This window comes from Hetaerina americana, unplaced genomic scaffold (genome assembly GCF_022747635.1).
Source record: "Hetaerina americana unplaced genomic scaffold, ioHetAmer1.1.p SCAF_10, whole genome shotgun sequence".
Taxonomy (NCBI): Eukaryota; Metazoa; Arthropoda; class Insecta; order Odonata; family Calopterygidae; genus Hetaerina; species Hetaerina americana.
Window position 1 is genome coordinate 76,887,130 of NW_027286070.1, and position 20,308 is coordinate 76,907,437.

General features: G+C 36.5%; 1 protein-coding gene across 1 annotated transcript in view; it reads left to right on the plus strand.

Moving 5' to 3' along the window:
* The window catches only part of Dscam1 (Down syndrome cell adhesion molecule 1), a 333,929-nt gene that overhangs the window by 223,947 nt on the left and 89,674 nt on the right, over positions 1-20,308 (plus strand). Inside the window, exon 13 of the mRNA XM_071598922.1 lies at positions 15,088-15,375. Within this exon, the coding sequence (XP_071455023.1) occupies positions 15,088-15,375 (288 nt within the window). The remainder of the gene's footprint in view (positions 1-15,087; positions 15,376-20,308) is intronic.

Below are 20,308 nucleotides of genomic sequence, written 5' to 3' on the forward strand. Positions count from 1 at the left end.
TGTGATATTCATCGCCAATTAAAGGAGGTGTATGGAGACAATGTAATGGACGAGTCGTCTGTTCGGCGGTGGTGTCGCAACTTCAACATGGGGAGGGGGAACACACACGACGATGAGCGTTCGGGGAGACCGTCTGTCATTACAGACCAACTGGTGAGCTCAGTTGACGAATTCGTGAGGAACGATCGGCGCGTCACAATTGATGACATCTGTGAGCATTTTCCCAATGTTTCTCGAACAATTGTTCATGAAATTGTTAAACACCATCTGCATTATGCAAAAATTTGTGCAAGATGGGTCCCTCGCGTATCTCAATGAGCTGGCGCCGAAGGACTATGCAGCAGGAATACAGAAACTTGTCACACGTTATGACAAATGCCTTAATTTGCTTGGAGATTATGTTGAGAAGTAGTTTAAAGTATCCTCTTTCAAATAAAATTTTTTATGTTTGTTAATATTTACTTTTGTGTCTTTATTTCACGAACGGGTACTACTTTCCGGATGACCCTCGTATTTCCTCTGAATTGGCAGTGAGTGAAATAGTTATTGCCTTACACTAGTTAAAACTTTACCAGTGCACCCATTAAGCTAATGAAACATATTTTTTCAAACAATCAGCACATGATGAAGGGGGATCGAGATGGCGTGGGGGCTAACGTACTGGCTTCCTACTCAGAGGGCCTGGGTTCAAATCCCAGCCGTGTTGAATATTTTTCAGGGGTATCTTGATCCCTACTTGAGGTGCTTTTTGGAGGGCACTTTGAGTGAGTACGCTGTCCATCAGATGGGACGTTAAGCCGTGGACCCCTTGGCGCCTTTTGTTAACAGAGTAGGCTAATGCCGATGCCAGGTTTCTCTCCACCCTTCATCCTTTCCTGTCCATCCCCTATGGCGCAAATGACCTCAGCAGTCGGTCGCCCAACCTCTCAAAACTACTACTACTAGCACATGATAAAACCAAATCTTCACCATTTAACTATTCTTCTATAATTGGAAATAGTGTATGTTTAAGTGCTCAACCCCTTTAATTGTGATCAGGTCACCGGCACTTTTTTCATCCCATTTGGCAGATTAATGTATGGTGCTGTCTCTCCTTACCCTTTGAAATTGCCCAGTTCATAAGTTCTTCTAAGAATATGCTCTCAGAGTGCACATCAGCTACTAAAGGTTTAGTATTGTGGCATTTTCAAATTATTACAAATGGATAATAGTTATTAATAGTTACCGCTGAAAAAAAGGGGTAAGTTTTAAGACATCTTCCTAGCAGTTAAATGTACTAACAGTGTTCACCTCAGCTTTCTGTTTGTGAGTGAATGTTCCGTGTATGTTTGGAGCAATTTATGGATTAATGGAGTTACATTGTTAAATATTCCTAGGGTTAATGTAGTGGAAGTTTTCCATATTAAAGTAAGGTTATAGCACTTTTCCACAAAATAAATCTTTATTGTAGGATGCACATTGCAACTCAAGAGCCACATTGTCTTCTACCAGAGGATGGCTCTGTGAATTGATACGCATGTCATGCAATTAAGTTTTATTTAATGGAAAAGTGCTATATCCCTACTTTATTTTAGTGTCATTTTAATTTTTTCCTTTATTATATTGCATCAATGCTCTTATGGTTACTCCACCCATGAAGAAGGGAAATCAGTTGAAGGGAAACAAGAAAAATATTATTATATATTGTAATAATAGTCTTAAGGAACCAAAAAACATTATCCTCCATAAGAAAGTTCTCTTCACTTCACAGTTTCTCCTCAGATATCTCCATTTTCCTTTGGCGATGAGCCTGCAAACTATGGGGACACTTCAGTAGTCCAATGCACAGTTTTTAAGGGTGATTTGCCAGTATTTATTTCCTGGGTTTTCAATGGAAAAGATCTCTCGTCGGGCAATGGCATTTCAATTCAAAAAATGACTCAACGCACAAGCTTTTTGAGCATAGAGTCCGTTGCGGCCAGGCATGCAGGGCAGTATGCTTGTGTTGCCAAGAATGCTGCAGGGTATAGAAATCACACAGTGCAGTTGAGTGTTAATGGTAATCAATGATGTTTTATTTTCATATAATTTCTTATTTCTTTTCACTTGAATTGAAACTCATTACTGAGTGATTCCTATGTTTCCATTGCTCTTTGGGGCTTATTACATTAATTTAGCAGAATATTTTCTTTACAAATTGACATTCTCCCCTGAGTATGTATTATAAAGTTCTGTGATAGTGTAGTGTCTTCTTAATAACCCATATTAAACTTGATAAGATTTTATAGTTAAAAGTTTTCTGTTAAATTAATTTTTCATTCTGTTCGTTTCTACTTCCATTTGTTTATAAATCCATTACCCCACGCAACAAGGTTACCCACACAAAATTGTATGCAAAATAATGTGCATTCCCTGGGTGGGCATTGCATTGTCTTAGTTTCACAGATATTATGCTGAATTCTGTGTTCCTTGGAGAATCCATAGATGTTTTTGACTTATTAAATGACATAAATTTGACCGTTAGATATTAGGTACTCTCTAATTGTTCTTTTATTCTTCTTATAATTTCTCTGTGGTAATGTTTAAATGAATTGGTGCTTTTTTGTTCACGACTTGGGAACTTGTGATTGTTTTTTTGCTAATTGTGTGTGCGTATAATCTTTGATTCAATGGAAATGGTAATTGTTCACTCAAAGAAACTAAGGAAAACATCAGTTAGGCATGATGAATTGTTGCCAAGTTGTCCTTCTCCACTTACAACTAACCAATCCTCAAGTATTCCAATCCTCAAGTATTAACCTATCTACGTTTGTAGTAGGTTGATCTATCTCACATTATAAATAGTCTGATGAATGAGAATATTGCCTGTATGCTCGATTATTTGCCTTGTCTCTCCCTGTGCATTAATATAACCTAACTCATTAGTAAATGCTTTGAATCATCAATAAGATAGGGTTAGGGACTTTCAAAAAGTATGAATGCTTATATGTTTTTGTTATCAAACATTTAGTGATGGGGTGATGGCAGCAATAACTAATTAAGCTGTAGAATAGTAATTGCATGCTCCCTCCTTGTAAATGATATAAATGATTATTACTTCTAGTTTGTTCTACTTTCAAGTTAGGTTTGTAGAAAAGTGTACTTTGTGCAAAAGTGACCTTTCGTCCAAGTCCAAATTTGGATTAAATACTTTTCCATAGAGGGACTAATAATACCAACATGACCACTTCTGCTTTCCTGCATAAACTAGGCCTCTGATGAACATGGGTGTTAGCAGTCGTTTTTTTCAAATACATTAATTTACAGTACTTCTAAAAAGAATAGCTCAGGAATCAAGGGTGCAGATTAATATCTACTTATTCTTTTACTTTTCATTGTTAATAATTAGTCTAATCATCATGTCAGTTTGATGATCAAATATTAGCAAGAGGTGGCAACTACAAATTGTAAATAAGTTTTTATGAAAAAAGCCATCATTTTTGCTGGAGATGAAATTTCAAATGTGTAGTTTTAGATTTTTGTGTCATGTTTTGTGTTAGACATTTGTGGCTGAAATTATTTCGGAGAGTATCACTCAGCTTAGAATTTGATACTTCAGAGTTAAACACTCCTTGGTGTACATACATTTTGAAGATCTAATTTAAAAAATTTATGGTTTTGGAATTCATCAAGTGTGGGAATTTCACTTGGGAGTCAGTGCATGAAATCTTGAAAAGCAAAAAATTGCAAAGGCACAAAACAATAACAGTATCCCCCTATGTGCAATTCCATTTGAATACATGTATACTTTAATGTGAGAATAGTTTGCCAAATGATTGGAGTCGGCTCTGGAAACATGGGAAATGTCTTTAAGATGCATAATTTTGATATATTTTGGTGTATTCTTGTCTTTTTCATCCCAATCCTCTGGGTTCATGAAACAAGGAAAATTGTTTTTGCTCTACGAGTCGCTAGCAATAGGGAGTTGTATCATGGGCATGGAAGAATTTTGCTCAAATGTTGAGTACAAATATCTCAAAGAGAAATTTGAACATGAGTGTACCCATTGTGTAGACTGCATTAATGCAGAACATGGAAGAAATAATAAGCCAAACTTAATTGTATGAACTTTGATAAAATTAAGCTTGGCTGGCAGTGAGTAAAATAATATTGATCAACGGCTCCTCATAATCAAATATTGGTTTTGTCCATAGTATTGCCATTCATCATACCATTCTTCCCATATGATGAGGTGAATGCAGGAGATAGTGTGCAATTAAATTGTCATGTAGCAAAGGGTGATAAGCCCCTCCAGATAAACTGGAACTTCCAGAGTGAAGAAGACCAGCTGGCTTCCCATGCTCTCATCCAAACGAATAAAGTGGGCGACAGGTCTAGCATCTTGACCATTTCCTCAGCAGTTGCAGCACATTCTGGCAACTACACTTGCACGGCTCAAAATGCTGCAGGTTTTGTCAGTCACACAGTTAGTCTCAATGTCAATGGTAATTGGATTGGTTTTAACATTGACTCTACTGATTCTTTCCCGCTTAAATCCTTACATCCTTACCATTTTATGTTATTTGTTGAAACTAAGATACCTCCATGTCTTCTAAATACTGCTCTGCTACTGCCTTATTGGTGAATACAGCCTTTTGATACACTGACAGTGGTAGAGGTTATTATATATATATATTACCTCTGGTGTCAAGTTTTCTTCTGAAATTATGCTTGGTGGAATTGTAGATATTAATTTGTACATAGCTGTTTGATCCTGAATTCGAATATTTATTGATTACAAGATTGATATACTAGTTTCTGGTCGTGAAATGCGGTCCTCTCCAAATTGAACACCAAATGTCTTCTAGTCTTGTGTGGACACTCCTAAAGAAATCACTTATCCAGAAATATTTTTATTGAAGGTAATTGTTTTTCCAAGAACCAAACCCTTTGGAGCCATTACATATTGGTGTTTTATCACATTGTAGTGAGTTAATCTCTTTTTTATCAATTCATGTGGTGGCTGTTAAAAACATTTAATTTGAAATGGTTCCGTTTGTGAGTTGGGTAACTCACCAAATCAGTTGAAAATATTGTCAGATTTTCTTAAATGGACACTCCTGCATTGATGGTTCAAGGCACTTACCAGTTCAAGGGGTTGGGAATTAGGAATTTAAAGAAAAGAAGAAGATGAGTGAAAATTTCCAATGAATCTAATGCTTTGGATGGTTAGCTAAACTTGAATGGTTCGGTGAACCTCCCACTAAGTTATCATCATAATGAATTCAGCGCATCAAATTCCTACAGTGAGGATATGCGAAAAGTCTTGTGGTTGGAAGTTGTTCCTGTAGGAAGATATAAAATTAGATTATGTGGTAAACATTCCATTCATAAAATTTGCAGGGGTCATTAGGAGCTCTCATGAAGTGACCCTTGCACAACATGTCCATCTGAAAAAATCCTTTTCCATATTTTTCCTTTGGAAGGTGCATAGAATGGGCTTTGTAAAATGTGCACTTAATTTCAAAATATTATAATACAAGGAATAAGAATTTTAAGCTCACCTTCTGAGAGAAAATAATATGGTCCAAGGTATATTTATATTATTTTAAACTACCAAGAGGTGTAGGGGCTCCAGGTGCTCTTGGGTCTGCAATTTTTGTCAGGGATATGTACTTGGTTTGGACATCCGTAGTGATTTTTCTGAATGTTTGATAGTATTGACAAATCATGCTGGTGCTCATCTAAGTTAGCAATACCTTAAAGATATGGAAGTTTAAATGCATAGATAATCAGCTATTGATGCAGTAGTATTAGACTTACAATATGAAAAAATCCCCATGTGTAATAGATTCACTTCGGTATCTCAACTCACATTGTGTTATAAGTTTCACTGTGTGTTTTACTATCATAAAAAGCTTAATATGGTACTCTGATTTTGTAGTATGGATATTTTCAGTTCATAATTACTCCATAATCTTTTAATGAATAAAAAATGTGCATTCTATGATTGTAATGTTAGTAATGACAGCCCCTGTCTTTGCCAGAGTGCTTAGGGCACTATGGTGATTTTTGTGTATTTTTATCTAAGGCTTTAGCATTTTCTCTGGAAATGGATGCACCTGTTTAGTTGTTGCTGACAAAATTAATGTCAATTCAGTCAATGTGACTTTCACAACAGTGAGTTTTTGAAATGATCATTTTTTTTTTCCTTGGGATATTCCTTGTATTGTCAACGTATGGATTGGTGAATGCCTGTTTCTAAAATACTTGATTTGAAGACACATGTTAAGCCATAGAGAGGTATCACATAAAATTTTTATTCAGATAATGCAGGGGATTGGTCTACCACTACTGAAATAGAAATTGAATATTGCTTTTCAAAGCTGAATATTTCTTGAATTGGAGTAATGCAGCCAATTAGGTCCAGTGAAATGCATCTTACTGAACATAAATGAATATCTTCTAGGATATGATCAGCAGAATTAATTTCTTGTGTTTGTATAGCTATGATCGAACTTGGAAATGTTGTAGACTTGTGGTGGCCATGTTGTTTAATTTTTTAAATTATTTATGGTAAACATTGGTATTCAATCTACAGTACCTCCTCAGATAACACCATTTTCGTTTGGAGATGAACCTGCAAACTATGGTGATATGTCTGCTGTCCAGTGTGGAGTTTTCAAAGGGGATTTGCCAGTGTTTATTTCTTGGGTTTTTAATGGAAAGGATCTGGCATCAAGCAATGGTGTTTCCATTGCTAAAATGACTCAGCGCATAAGCCTTTTAAGTATAGAATCAGTTGCTGCCCATCACTCAGGCCAATATACTTGTGTTGCCAAGAATGCTGCTGGATATAGCAATCATACTGTGCAGTTGAGGGTTAATGGTAATTTATATCTCTCAGGCAGTCACTTTTCATTATACCTTCTGATTTTCAGTTATATTTCTGCATCCGTTTAGTTAGACTTGGTCAATTTTTTTATAATTTTTATTTTCATCATGTTTATGATATCAGTAGTATTGTTGCATTTGTTTTCAAAAGAAACTATGCTACCCAATTATTCTATTTATTTCAAAACTCACAGAAAATGTTATAGCGGCCCGTGAAATAAACCTTGCTGTCACCAGATTAATCACAAGAGAAAAGCATTTCAAAACATGTCTAATAATAATAATAGTAAAACTTCTTCGTTTGGGCGAGATTGAGACTAGATAAACACTTGATCCATCAACCCCTACAACCCCTAACCCTCTACAAAGGGAAGAGAATTAAAAGACAGGTAAAAGACTTCATTCAAGACCAAGGGTCCCTGAGGACAATTAACTCCTGATTGCCTCTATTATGACCAAGAGGAGCCCAGAACAGGGCCCTTCTTCTCCCCCGCCAACCATAAAACTTATGCATGTATTCACTGGATAGATCATTAAATGACATAAGTCTCCAGCAGAAGGAAGAAACATTAGTGAAAACCCGATGGAGTAGTGGAAAAGTGAAGACTCTTATTTATCATGTTTTAATATTTTCCTTTGGGTAGGAAGTGTACCATGCATGATCTGACTGTTGTGTGTACTCCACTTCAATTTCCATGCAATGCTTGACCTAACCACTCTGACGTAACTTCAAGTACCAGAAATCTGTCATTTCCTTCCATTGCTTTACGTGTTGCAGCATTACAGATTGAACTTGATGTAGGGCTTCCAGAAGAGCATTGAATCTTGAAATATTACTTTGGTCTTTTTCTCTACGCAGCTCATGGCTGCGATTAGGTGACAGCAAAGTGAGAGTTTATGCAAAAGTATTTCTTTGCCCTTTTAGTTTTTCATACCTTTGGAAGGCATGATAAAAATTGCAATGAAGCAAGTTTGACATAACATGTTGTCGGCTGCTGGGTATTTGCAGTTATCTACTGTATTTTGTGCTATGACTGCTCATCTCATATGTGTTAATTTTACCAATTCTCATGGAAGTAGATTATTATTATTATTTAGGTAATGTACCGGTTAAGGTAGGTTTATGGATGGACATAATTACTAATTAAATAATTTGTGACCCCTCGCAAAACACAACATCCTACTCTACATCAGGTCCCTCTTCCTTCCCTTTCCTCGTTTGCCCAACATTCTCCCCTCTATCACAGTCTTTAACATCCCACTGCCGGTCAATACCCCCTTCATCCACTTTTCCTGCCTCCATAGGATTGCTCCCAACAAACCCCTCTCTTCGCCCACCATACCAAGTACTTCCTCATTTGTTTTCTTCTCTGTCCATTTCACCTTCTCCATTCTTCTCCACACCCACATTTCAAAAGCCTCCAGTCTACGATTATCCTCCTGTTTCAATGACCACGTTTCCTCGCTGTACATAGCTACGCTCCATATCAAAGTTTTATCAGAGTCTTTTCTTAACATCCTTACTCAAAGTCCCTGTCATCAAGTCCCTCCTCCTTGTGAAAGCCTCTTTGCCTAGTGCAATTCTTCTCCTTACGTCCCTACTACTTTGACCATGTTGATCCAAAACATATCCGAGATACGTAAACTGTTCTACCTGCTCTAGTTCTTGCCCTCCTATTTTAATGTTTAACTTAGCCTTTTTATTTCTAGAAAATCACATAACCTTTGTTTTATTAATATTGATTCTCATCCCATACCTATCGCACTGAATTTCCAATTCACTAAGCAATGCTTGCAACCCCTTGGCTGTTGACAAACTAAAGCTTGGTCATCAGCAAACCTAACTGATTTTACGAATTCCCCGCCCACATTCATTCCTACCTCCAGTTCTTCCCAAGCCTCTTTTATCATTTCCTCTGCATACAGGTTGAACAACAATGGTGATAATGGGCATCTCTGCCTTACACCTCTTCCTAACACTGCCCAATCGGACTTTCTGTTCCCCACTCGCATCTGTGCAGTCTGAGACATGTACAGGTTGTGGATTAGCCTCCTTTCCCTCCAATCTATTCCTATTTTCTGCAATATACTCATTAGTTTTTCCCAATTCACTCTATCAAACGCTTTTTCGAAATCTACGAAACAGGCAAATACCTCCTGGTTGTGTTCTATATTCCTCTCGATTAATAATCCCATTACTGCAATGGCATCATGCGTACCTCTCCCCTTCCTAAACTCAAGCTTATCATCCCCTAAGTAATCATTTGCCCTACTCTCAATCCTTTTGTTTATGATCCTGAGAACAATTTTAGCTGCATGGGATATCAAACTTATTGTCCTGCAGTCCTCACATGATGTAGCCTTTACCTTTTTCGGAATAGGAACTAAAACTGATCTCACAAAGTCTTCCGGCCAGATTCCTTCCTCATAGATACTACGGATCAGCCCATATAGCCTCTTCCTCCCACATTTTCCTAAACATTTCAGTAGTTCCGCAGGAATGTTATCCACCCCCACGGCCTTATTTAGTTTCATCTCCCTTAATGCCCTTTCTATCTCATCATCAAGTATGCCTGGACCTAAGCTATCTTCCTCTACGTCATATTCTTTTTCAATGTCTAACTTTGTTGGTCAAAGTTCTTTACTATACAGTTCTTCTATATACTCCTTCTATCTCTCTTGGATCTTTCCTGTGTCAACTATAACCTTATCCGACTTATCTCTAGCTGTTAGCATAGATCTGCCGTTCTTACTTCCCTATAAAGATTTAACTTGCTGTACAGTGCACAGATTTCACCCTTCCTCTGCAGACTTTCCATATCCTCGCTCTGCGCCTTCCACCATGCTTCTTTTGCTTTATTTGTTGCCTGCCTCAATTGATTGTTTAACTTTTTTTACTTCATTTTGCCTAACTCTGCATTTACATTCTTTCATTTTCTCCGCTCATTTATCTTTGTAATCATCTCATCCGTGATCCATGGTTTCCTAGTCCTTTTAGTGTTAATGGTTCCAAAAGTGTCTTTTGCGGCTTTCGATAATCCTTTCTTGATACTTTCCCATTTTTCTTCGATAGTACTTAGCTCTACCATCCTCCATGATTTCCTCTACCGCCTGTTTGTATCCCTTCCTTTTCAAACCATTTAATGCTTCTACATTCAATTTTCCAACCCGCCGCCCCTGCCTTATCTTTTTGAAACGGAAGCTGCATTTCATAACAACTAAATTGTGGTCTGAGTCCGCATTCGCTCCCGGGAAGATGTGCGAATTTATCACAATGTTTCTAAACCTGTGTGTAACCAGGATATAATCTAGCTGATACCTTTCTGAGTCACCTGGCATTTTCCATGTATACCTGCATCTTTTGTGGTATCTAAACCAAGTGTTGGTGATGACTAACCCCTGTGTCCTGCAGAACTCAACTGCTTTCTCCCCGTGGTCATTCCTCGTGCCTAAACCGTAGTCCCCCACCTCATCACCATCTCTTCCTTCACCTACCATCACATTCCAATCCCCCATCACTATCAAATGTTTCCCTGCAGGAACACACGCGATTATGTCCTCTAACTGATCGTATATCCTATCGACCTCTTCTTCCTTATGGTTGCTCGGTGGCATGTATACCTGAACAATAACCAAGTTCATCGGTTCTGCTTTAATCTCTACTAGTAATAACCTATCCGTTACGAACTCTATGTCGACTACGCTTCTTCCTACCTCTTCATTTAATACTATGGCAATCCCTCGTTGGCTCTTGTCCCCGCCACTGAATATTATTCTATACTTATCACTCCAGTAATCCCCGCTATCCTTTCATCTCACCTCACATAGACCTAAAATATCTATATTTCCCCTTTCCATCTCTCGCTTAACATTCTCCAAGTTCCCTGTCCTCATCATTGTCCTAACATTCCACGTTCCTATTCTAACTAATTTGGTCTTCTTCTTCTGCGTCTTCTGTCCTGCTGCTGCTAGTTTTCCCTTGCAAGGGTTTTGTGGGATGATGACCGCGGAAGCCTTGCCTCCCCCGCTGCCAGGCACGACACATGGCCGATTGGGCCGGGCCCCGTTGTTGCCAGGACTCAAAATCTCTGTATAGTCCATCATATTTATCTTGGGAATGATAATTGAGGTGGTTTCCCGTTGCCTTCCTCAATAGTGTTTTTAACGTGACACCATCACTTACTGGCCGCCCCACTGGGGTCAGACGCCATTGCAGCTGCCTCACTGAGGAACAGACGCTGCGTGGACTACCTTTCGTCTGGCTCCTAACTTTCGACCTATCTGGCATGAGTATATATTTGATTTGAAAATCTAATAAGTTATTGCAGTGATATTATTGAGTTTAACAATCACCTCATATATAACTCACAATCAGTTATTTTTTATAAGGTTATGTTGTAACAGGTCCCCACTTTATTGATGAAACTCATCAAAATTATCACATTATTGTTAGAAATGCGAATGTTTTTGCATTAAATTGTGATTAGTACTCGAAAACCAATTTCATGTTATTCTTCTTGATCTGGAGTGGTTCAGTTCTTCTACCTATAATTTGCCCATGGCTAAAACAGTCAGTAAGAGTAGGGAAATAATACATTGATTCACGAAGAGCAGGTGTTAGGGCATGCATACTCTTCGATGGTCATTTATTCTATGAGACAGGTATTGAACCTTAATCCTTTATTAATTATTAACTACTAACCTACCTAAACTTTAACTAAAAACCTTTATTAATTATTGCCTCTGCTGCAGAAAATAGTCATTAGGCATACTATTGCTACAGACCACCAAATGGGTCAGATCCTTCACTGGCCCTTAAATTTTGACCTAGCTCATGAAATATCTAGTTGAGGAGGTTTTCTCTCTATAAATGAAAAAGAAAAACTTTGTTCCAATCCACCACTTTATTTCTGGTACGACTAGTTTCGACGCTACGGCGTCATCCTCAGGTACAAAGTTTAAAGACACAATCATTGAAACTAGTCGTACCTGAAATTAAGTGGTGGATTGGAACAAAGTTTTTCTTTTTCATTTATTAAAATGAACTTCCACAAGGTTGAGGCTGAAACTATGGAATTAATTTTCTCTCTATATTTATGTATTGATAAATTTGAGATACTTACAATATTCAATTGGTAACTAATTTCAAAACTTGCTGCCATTTGACACACAGCCCCCCTTCATTGATGTGAACCTGTAATTCTTTGTCTCTGTTATGGTAACATCATGTTATTTGCTGAATTTTTCAGTCTTGCCCCAGATTTCACCCTTTACATTTGGCCAGAAGGCATATAATGAGAGGCAGTCAGTGCAGCAATATTGTGCTGTAATGGAAGGTGATGAGCCAATTGAAATTAAATGGTTTCTGAATGGTAATGACATATCATACGTGAGAGGTGTGAGCACATTCAAAGTGGGATATCGAACGAGCATCCTAACAATTCAGTCTGCATCGTTTCATCACCAAGGAACTTATGAATGCAGAGCTAGCAACCCAGTTGGCGTTACTACCTATAAAGCTGAATTAGTTGTAAATGGTAACTCATTAAACTAATATTTAATAAATGATAAATGGTGGGTGCTAAGGCTTCCTCAAGCACTCTTTTAAGCTTTCAAATAATTTGCATTAATTACTTTGTTGTCCGGATAAGTAGAGTATGTTTTTATTGTTATGCCTTAAAGTATTCATTTTATTTATTTATTTTTTTCTCAAAATTATGTTTTGCCCTTAAGAACCAATAAATGCCAAAACCTCAGTGATCTACCCTAAGGTTATTTGATACGTGAGGGTAAAGTTAATCACGTAAGCCCTTTTGGTTGGGTAATTCATTCATGAGGCTGTCCTTTTCCTTTTGCCGTCTACAGCTCCCATAAAGCAGATAAAAATCCTATTCGTTACTGTATACAGTGGAAATTTCATTGGAGTGTTGAAAACGCCAATTGAAGTGTTCTGTCTGCCTTTGGATTATGATTGTTCATGTTTATATATTTGTTGGAAAAATGGTGTTATCCCAATTAAACATTAAAGCTACTTCACCTGTAGCTTGCTATTGGATCCGGCTGAAAGAATAAGAAAACCACTCTATGCTCTTAAAGATATGTAGTAATCAAGTTGCATGTGAACAGCATTTTTGCACATGAAGAACCTATGTACATCATATGTGCTTAATCATTTTTAGGGTGGATATATGTGACTTATGGGGCTTAGTACTTGTTGCAGCTTAAAACATTTCTAACGATTGTAAATGAATAATGGAATCGTGGGACGGTTGTGATTGTATTCAATGTCAACTCTGTGACCCGTAATACTTGTGTGTGCCCAGACATGCTCGTTTTGGTGTTAATCATTATCCCTGTAAATTTTTTCTCTTCTTTTAAATGCTCCTGACCATTATTCTTAAGTAGGTTTCTTATCCAGTGAATGAGTAGAGTTGGCAGATCTGATGTGATAATAATGATTGTTGAAGCTGTTAGTCACAATTAGAACTAGGTGCTGTAAATCCCATTTGTCAAATTATTTTGGCAACAAATCATGAGAAATAAAGCTTAGGCAAGAAAGGAGATTGATTTGAAACCTTTATAAAGAATTTATGGCAACCGTGTATTCAGTACAGCAATTAGCATTTTTAGTATCTGAATGCCATTCTTTGCACAGAGTCTTAAATATTCACAAGTTAAATTATGAACTTACTGGAAATAATAGCATAATAATATGGGAACAGATGAAACATAACTTAAATAATGTTGAGTAGCTTCAGGCGTGATGTGGTAGAAGTTGGACATAATGAATAATTGATCGTAGTACTTTTCCCCTTGATATGAATTATCTGGTGGAAAAGTGCTATGATCATTAATGCATTAAATAATGTTGCTCCTTGGTAGCTTGCCCTTTTAAGATCTCTGTAGTTAATAGCTTGTTAGGTTAATATCAGAGTTACTGGTTCAGATAACTATTCAAATTACAATTCTGTTGTTGATTATGATTAAGTTATTTCTTTTCTTAATTTTTAACTGGTTGTTTTTCCATTTTATTTAAATATTTATTTATTTTGCATTAATCCGAAAACAGCACTCAGGCCTTTCCATCAGATTTCGAACAATGATGTAACCATTGACCCAATCACATACACCCAAGCCATAGGTGGAGTAAAATCCACCTTGGTGGGAATTGAATCTGTGGCCAATCACATACACCCAAGCCATAGGTGGAGTAAAATCCACCATGGTGGGAATTGAACCTGTGACCTCTGGGTTGGCAGGCGGGGACATTACCCCGCCACCACTGGGGCCTGCAAATTTTCAACATTGATTCATTTTGAAGTATTATGAAGAAGAGGGTAACTCTTAAAGGACAAACCACACCCATTAGGCACCTTAGTAAACTACATAGTCATTAATGTGTTTGAAAGTGCTCATCATTGAATTGTTTACTTCATTAACCATTATAGGTTTTAATCTCTTTAGTCTTTGACATTAAGTGTTGTAGTTGCCTTCCATGGATTATAAAAGTAGACCAATTTCCTGCCTGTAGATTAGTTTGAATTAACAATTTTAGTGGTATTGTCTCTTCCGGAGTAAAGTATCACAATTTTTTAAATTAGTTTTTCATGGCGTGCCCTAAGAATTTCTATTTTAGATTTCGAAGGAGTGGGTAGGGTGATATGAAGTACCTATACATTGACAGAACTTGTCTGCCAGGGTGATTATCTATAACAGATACCTTCTACTATCTTCCTGGATGGTTTCTCATACTCACTTCCGTAACTTTATAAAAAATAATGAATATTAATATTAGACTGCATTGTCTTCAGATGATATATATTTCATTATACCTGATTTAGCCTGTTGGTTCCCTTATTATGTTCTTTGAGTTAATTTGTAAAATGAGCTGAATTGAAAGTTGATGGCTATGTTTGTGTCAAATGTAAGATTTTACTAGTTAGATTGAAATCCCAAAGGGAGGAGAATTTTGTAGTTCAACATCTGTAACAAACCAAGTTTGAATCCTGGTTCTGGTGAATGATTTTTGTGAACTAAAATTCTCGTATTTGTATTCACACCAGTTGGGTCAACCTGCTAATGTAACTGTTACTGCATTTCTCTCAGTTTATTTGACTTTAATTACTTTATTATTGAGGGTGTAATGGATATAATGAACATAACAATAACATGAAAATAACAATGTTAGAGCATAACAATAATTCAAGAAAATTACGATATATCCACTTGTTACAGTTGCTCCTCAGATTGCTCAGTTTTCATTTGGAGATGAACCAGCAAACTATGGTGACATATCAGGGGTGCAGTGTATAGTCTTCAAAGGAGATTTGCCAGTTTTTATTTCATGGATGCTTAATGGAAAGGAATTGACCCAAGGCAATGGAGTTTCAATTGCCAAAATGAATCAGCGCACCAGTGTCCTGAGTATAGAATCAGTCGCAGGCAGGCACTCTGGAGACTACTCTTGTGTAGCAAAGAATGCTGCAGGGTATAGAAATTATACTGCTCACCTGAGTGTTAATGGTAACCCCATATGTCACGCTCTTGCATATTAATCTTCTAATTAATTACTATGACAATTCTGAGTTTTCAATTTTATCGTGTTTATTAGTTCATTTTTATCAAGTTCATGTAATAACGTTTCAGTTTACCCAGTTTTTCATCAATGATTTGTGATTGTCCATTATGCTTCATTTTTGATACACTGATATTCACTCCCACCGAGTCAGTTTGGAAAGTGAGGCCAAGGAGACATTTTTTTCTGTTTCTGGCTGAAATTTGAGCATTATGTGAACATTATGCTTCAATTACATCAGAAGATTTTTGATAAACATTTTGAAAAATGCAGCTTGATTCCATGAAAACTTTTGAAGGCCAATACTTGTAATTAGGGCTTGACACTTGACATTGCTTGAAAACACTTGGATGCTCCTTACAGAATTGATGCCATTGAAAATCCCTTCACAGCTGTTGAGTTCATTGAATTCGTAAATAATGAGATAATCTTAGCCTTGTTATTGTAGGAATCTCCATTTTTTTATGCCAGACCATCTCTACTAAGGTTTTGTCTTAAAGTTTTAACAATGAGTTCTATGATAATGTGTTTGAGTATTTATATCCTGGTTATGTGGGAACTACATAGTTGGTTATATATATGCTCAGTGTTTTACTTTTGATTTACTTAAGGTGAGAATATTTGTATGTACCCCTGGACCATCGCCAGGTACAGGAATGAAGATCTCTTTAATTGTAAACTAGTTGTAATTCATTATGAAACAACATTGCTCTCCATTTTGCAGTCGCTCCTCAAATTACACCATTTTCATTTGGAGATGAACCGGCAAACTATGGTGACACTTCAGCAGTCCAATGCACAGTTTTCAAAGGAGATGTGCCAGTATTTATATCATGGGAATTCAATGGGAAGAAATTGTCATCAAGCAATGGTGTTTCAATTGCAAAAATGACCCAGCGAATTAGCCTTCTAAGTATAGATTCAGTTGCTGCCCATCACTCTGGACAATATACATGTATTGCTAAGAATGCAGCAGGGTTTAGCAATCACACTACCCAGTTGAAGGTTAATGGTAAATAATGTTGTTGTAATGCTCTTACCATGCTGTGATTCAATCGGTAGAAGACTTATATACTTCATCCTTATAAATTGTGGGAAAACTAATCTATACTATATGATGTTCATTTTCTGATAAGGTAGGCATTTACAAGTTTTTTTTCTAGTTTGATGTCTCATTATATTCCCATTGATTAAATGCTGTAAACTTTCGGAAATTAACCTTTAAAAGAACTACTCTAGGGTTGTTTAATGCTTAAATGGAACTATTAATAACTGAAGCAGGGATTTGCTTTTCTACTCATGGTACAAGAATTCATGTATTACTCTCTTGATAACCTCCCTCAAGCTTTTTATATAATCTGCATGGTGGCCTGAAAGGTAATTTTTCCCTGCTCCAATGTGGTTGTGTTTTGCATAGGGTTGTAAGGCATGGTTTTACACATAAGTACTCATTGCTCTTCTTTTTGTTGAACAGAATGGTTCTGTGTGCCCATGTTTACTCTTCTTTTTTTAAATAAAAACCACCCACATTTTACCATGGTCCACTTATTCAATAGATTGGTTATTGGCATTGATGTCAAAAGATATTCTGTTGATAGGTATTTCCAAACTATGTACTTGGAGTTCATTCCATGTTTCTGCAGGCCAGCATCATTTCTAGAATTCATCAAATGGCACTCTCAGATATCTTCTTTGGCCATTCCTTACCTAACAAGATAGTGATATTTGGTATTCCATGTCTTCTGTAACATTTTCATTGCCTTGGTTTCCTTGACAGTTGGAAGTCGCTGTTGAAGAATGATAAGCAGATCATATCATGATGTACAAGTGATGATCATTCTAAAAACATGGTTTAATTGTTAAGGACAAGCTGGAAAAAAATTGAAAATTCCTACAACCTACTTGTTATCAGGAGCCATATCATTGTATCCTTCTTGTGAAATTTGGATTTCCCTTATAGCAGTTTTTTTATATTGAGCAGCCCTCATCTAAAGTTTAACTAGCAAGTAATGCTAATATTCCTCTTTAACATCTTATGAGAGATATTTTATAACAAAGTACATAAATGTGCGATATCTGCAGAGATGAAGAGTGTACCTAACTCAGGGATTGTTGATTGAATTGATTTCAATTTACATCATAAAATCTTGCTAAGTATGTTACTTCATCATTGACACTCTGCTTCCTCCTTTAAATGAATTACAAGAAATGAAAGTTATCTTCACTTTGCAATTACTCTTCAGATTTCACCATTTTCATTTGGAGATGAGTCAGCTAACCATGGTGATACATCATATATTCATGGAATAGTTTTCAAAGAGAAAAGGCCTGTTTTTATCTCTTGGGTATTTAATGGAAAAGAAATGGGACTTGGGAATGGCAGTTCTGTTGTCAAAATGACCCAGCATACAAGTCTGTTACAACCTTGCATGCTTGATTTTATAATAGTGTATCCAAGAATTCAGCAGGTTTCACTAATTATTCAGTGGTATTAACTGGAAATGATAATTATTTCAAATGTTTAAAATATATCATTATCAAGCAAAGTATTTGATGAGAATTCTTTTGGTGAAACAAACATTGCTTACTATTTTTTTCGTTATAATGCAATTATTCATTAGAAATGTTAAACTTATGCCTTTCCTAGGGTAAATTTTGAAGCTATCGCTTAAATATTCATGTCTAAAAGTTCACATAAAGCCTTAAACATGTAAGCAAGTTTAACTGACTTAGTTTTTTATGATTACTGTCATGTTTATTTATTTCCAATACATATTTACATTAATCATTTAAGTAAATCATGTGATACCCACTTACAAATCATTTTTGTATGTGGATATTTATTACTTTTCGATAGTAAAGATATTTTATCTTGCATCAGGTAGCGCACTATTTTATCCCAAGCCTTCATCTTCTGCCAAAAATACTGTGGTCCATCCACATCCACCACATTGATTCAAACTATTCCTTGATCATACCTGATATGGCATATAACAGTTAATGGAAGGAAATATAAAATAATAGAGCATTTCATTTAAATAACTGATGATTTGAAAAAAAATAAGTGGAATCCTTGAAATATAAGTGATGTAATTGATGTAAGTTGAAATACATACTAAAAATGATGAAAATGGTCAGTAAAAAGAAATAATTTGTCGGGGCCCAGTTTGGTTTCTTCAATCATCATAGCTGAAATTGAATGTGTGCAAGTAATATAACTTATTTGACAGTTGAATACTTGTTGTACTCAAGAATAATCTTATGGCCCATCAATCATACATAAAGAGTCTGCAAACACGCTTTAAACTGAAAAAATACTTCAATTCAGTGGATCTTTTCAGACCCACCAACTATAAGTAGACTCACTTTCACCTTAATTGGCAGACTCAACTTTGCTCCACTGAGCCTTTTAAGATTTTTTATTGCACTCATGGGCTGTGGCCAGGTGGAATCCATACCTTGTTATCTCATACGCACCTTGTCTTTTCTAACTGGCCAAATTTACCAAACAATATGCTCCATGTATACCATTTGGTAATGGCTCACAGTTTTTATTTGGGGTCTCCCCATATTCTAAACAATTTAAAAGATTCTCATACAGTTTCACCTTATCAGAGTGACCCAATTTCAACGGAGCCAATTGTTAGATTAGTAGGTGAATAGGGTTAGGTATAGGCAAGTAGTCTTATCGTAGTTTATTTAAATGCCCAAAGTGCAAATAAATTTTAATTTCCTTTTAGGGATGGATTTGATAAGAGGATCTTCAAACTTCATAATTCATGTAACTAAATGGAAATTTTATTCAGCTTATAGAATGTTTGAAATACATTTGCCAAATAATAATGCAACTCCTTATTTTCGAAATAAGTGCATGATGAAGTTAGAGCATAGACCGTATCCAGGGCTCTTGCTAAATATATCTTTTCAGTGCAACTCCATACTGTATCTTTAGTGCACTTTTTAAAAATTTTATAAGTGTATGAGCTTGGACTGTGATGTGATTTACATTATAGATTGAATGAATATGACCTCATTTCCAACAAGGTAATGTCTTCATCTGATGCCACCAAATTATTTGTGTCATCATCTATTTGCTATCCATTTTTACTCTGCCCCTATCAAAATATAGGAAATTAGGTAAGCATTTGATGGGAATATTTAAAGTGAAAGAAAAATGAAGATTGGCTACTAAGGAGGGCTTTGAAAAAGCTTATGTAATTAGCAGCTGCTCTTTTCAGCAGTCACATCATCTGTACCATCTTATCAGCCGAGTCCCCATCTTTTTTAGTAATGCCAGTCATCATCCCCTTCTTCCCTTATGACGAGGTGAACGCAGGGGATAGCGTCCAGCTCACTTGCCATGTGGCAAAGGGTGATAAACCCCTCCAGATTAATTGGAACTTCCAGAGTGAAGAAGATCATTTGGCTTCCCATGCACTCATCCAAACTAATCGAGTGGGTGACAGGTCTAGCATACTTATTATATCTTCGGCTGTGGCTGCCCATTCTGGGAACTACTCTTGCACTGCTCAGAATGCTGCTGGATTTGTCAGGCATACCACTACTCTTCATGTCAATGGTAATTGGGGTGATATGAACTTGATATAAGCAACAGTTCACTCCCCCAGTGCAACACAATATACAATTCAGAATTATTCTTCTGCATCTCTTTATTATTTTGATTTTCTCACCTTCATTAGGAAGACAAGCTACTCTGCAGGAAGATATTAGGGCATTTGTGCCTAATAGGTCTTAATAAGATTGGAGCAGGAATTTTAGCACTTCATGTTTTTTGTAAGGCTTTAAATTTGCTTTGCTTTGATGAGGTAATTGCATTTGTTTCTCATCTCTCTTGTGTTCAGTTTAGTTAAACTAAGATGT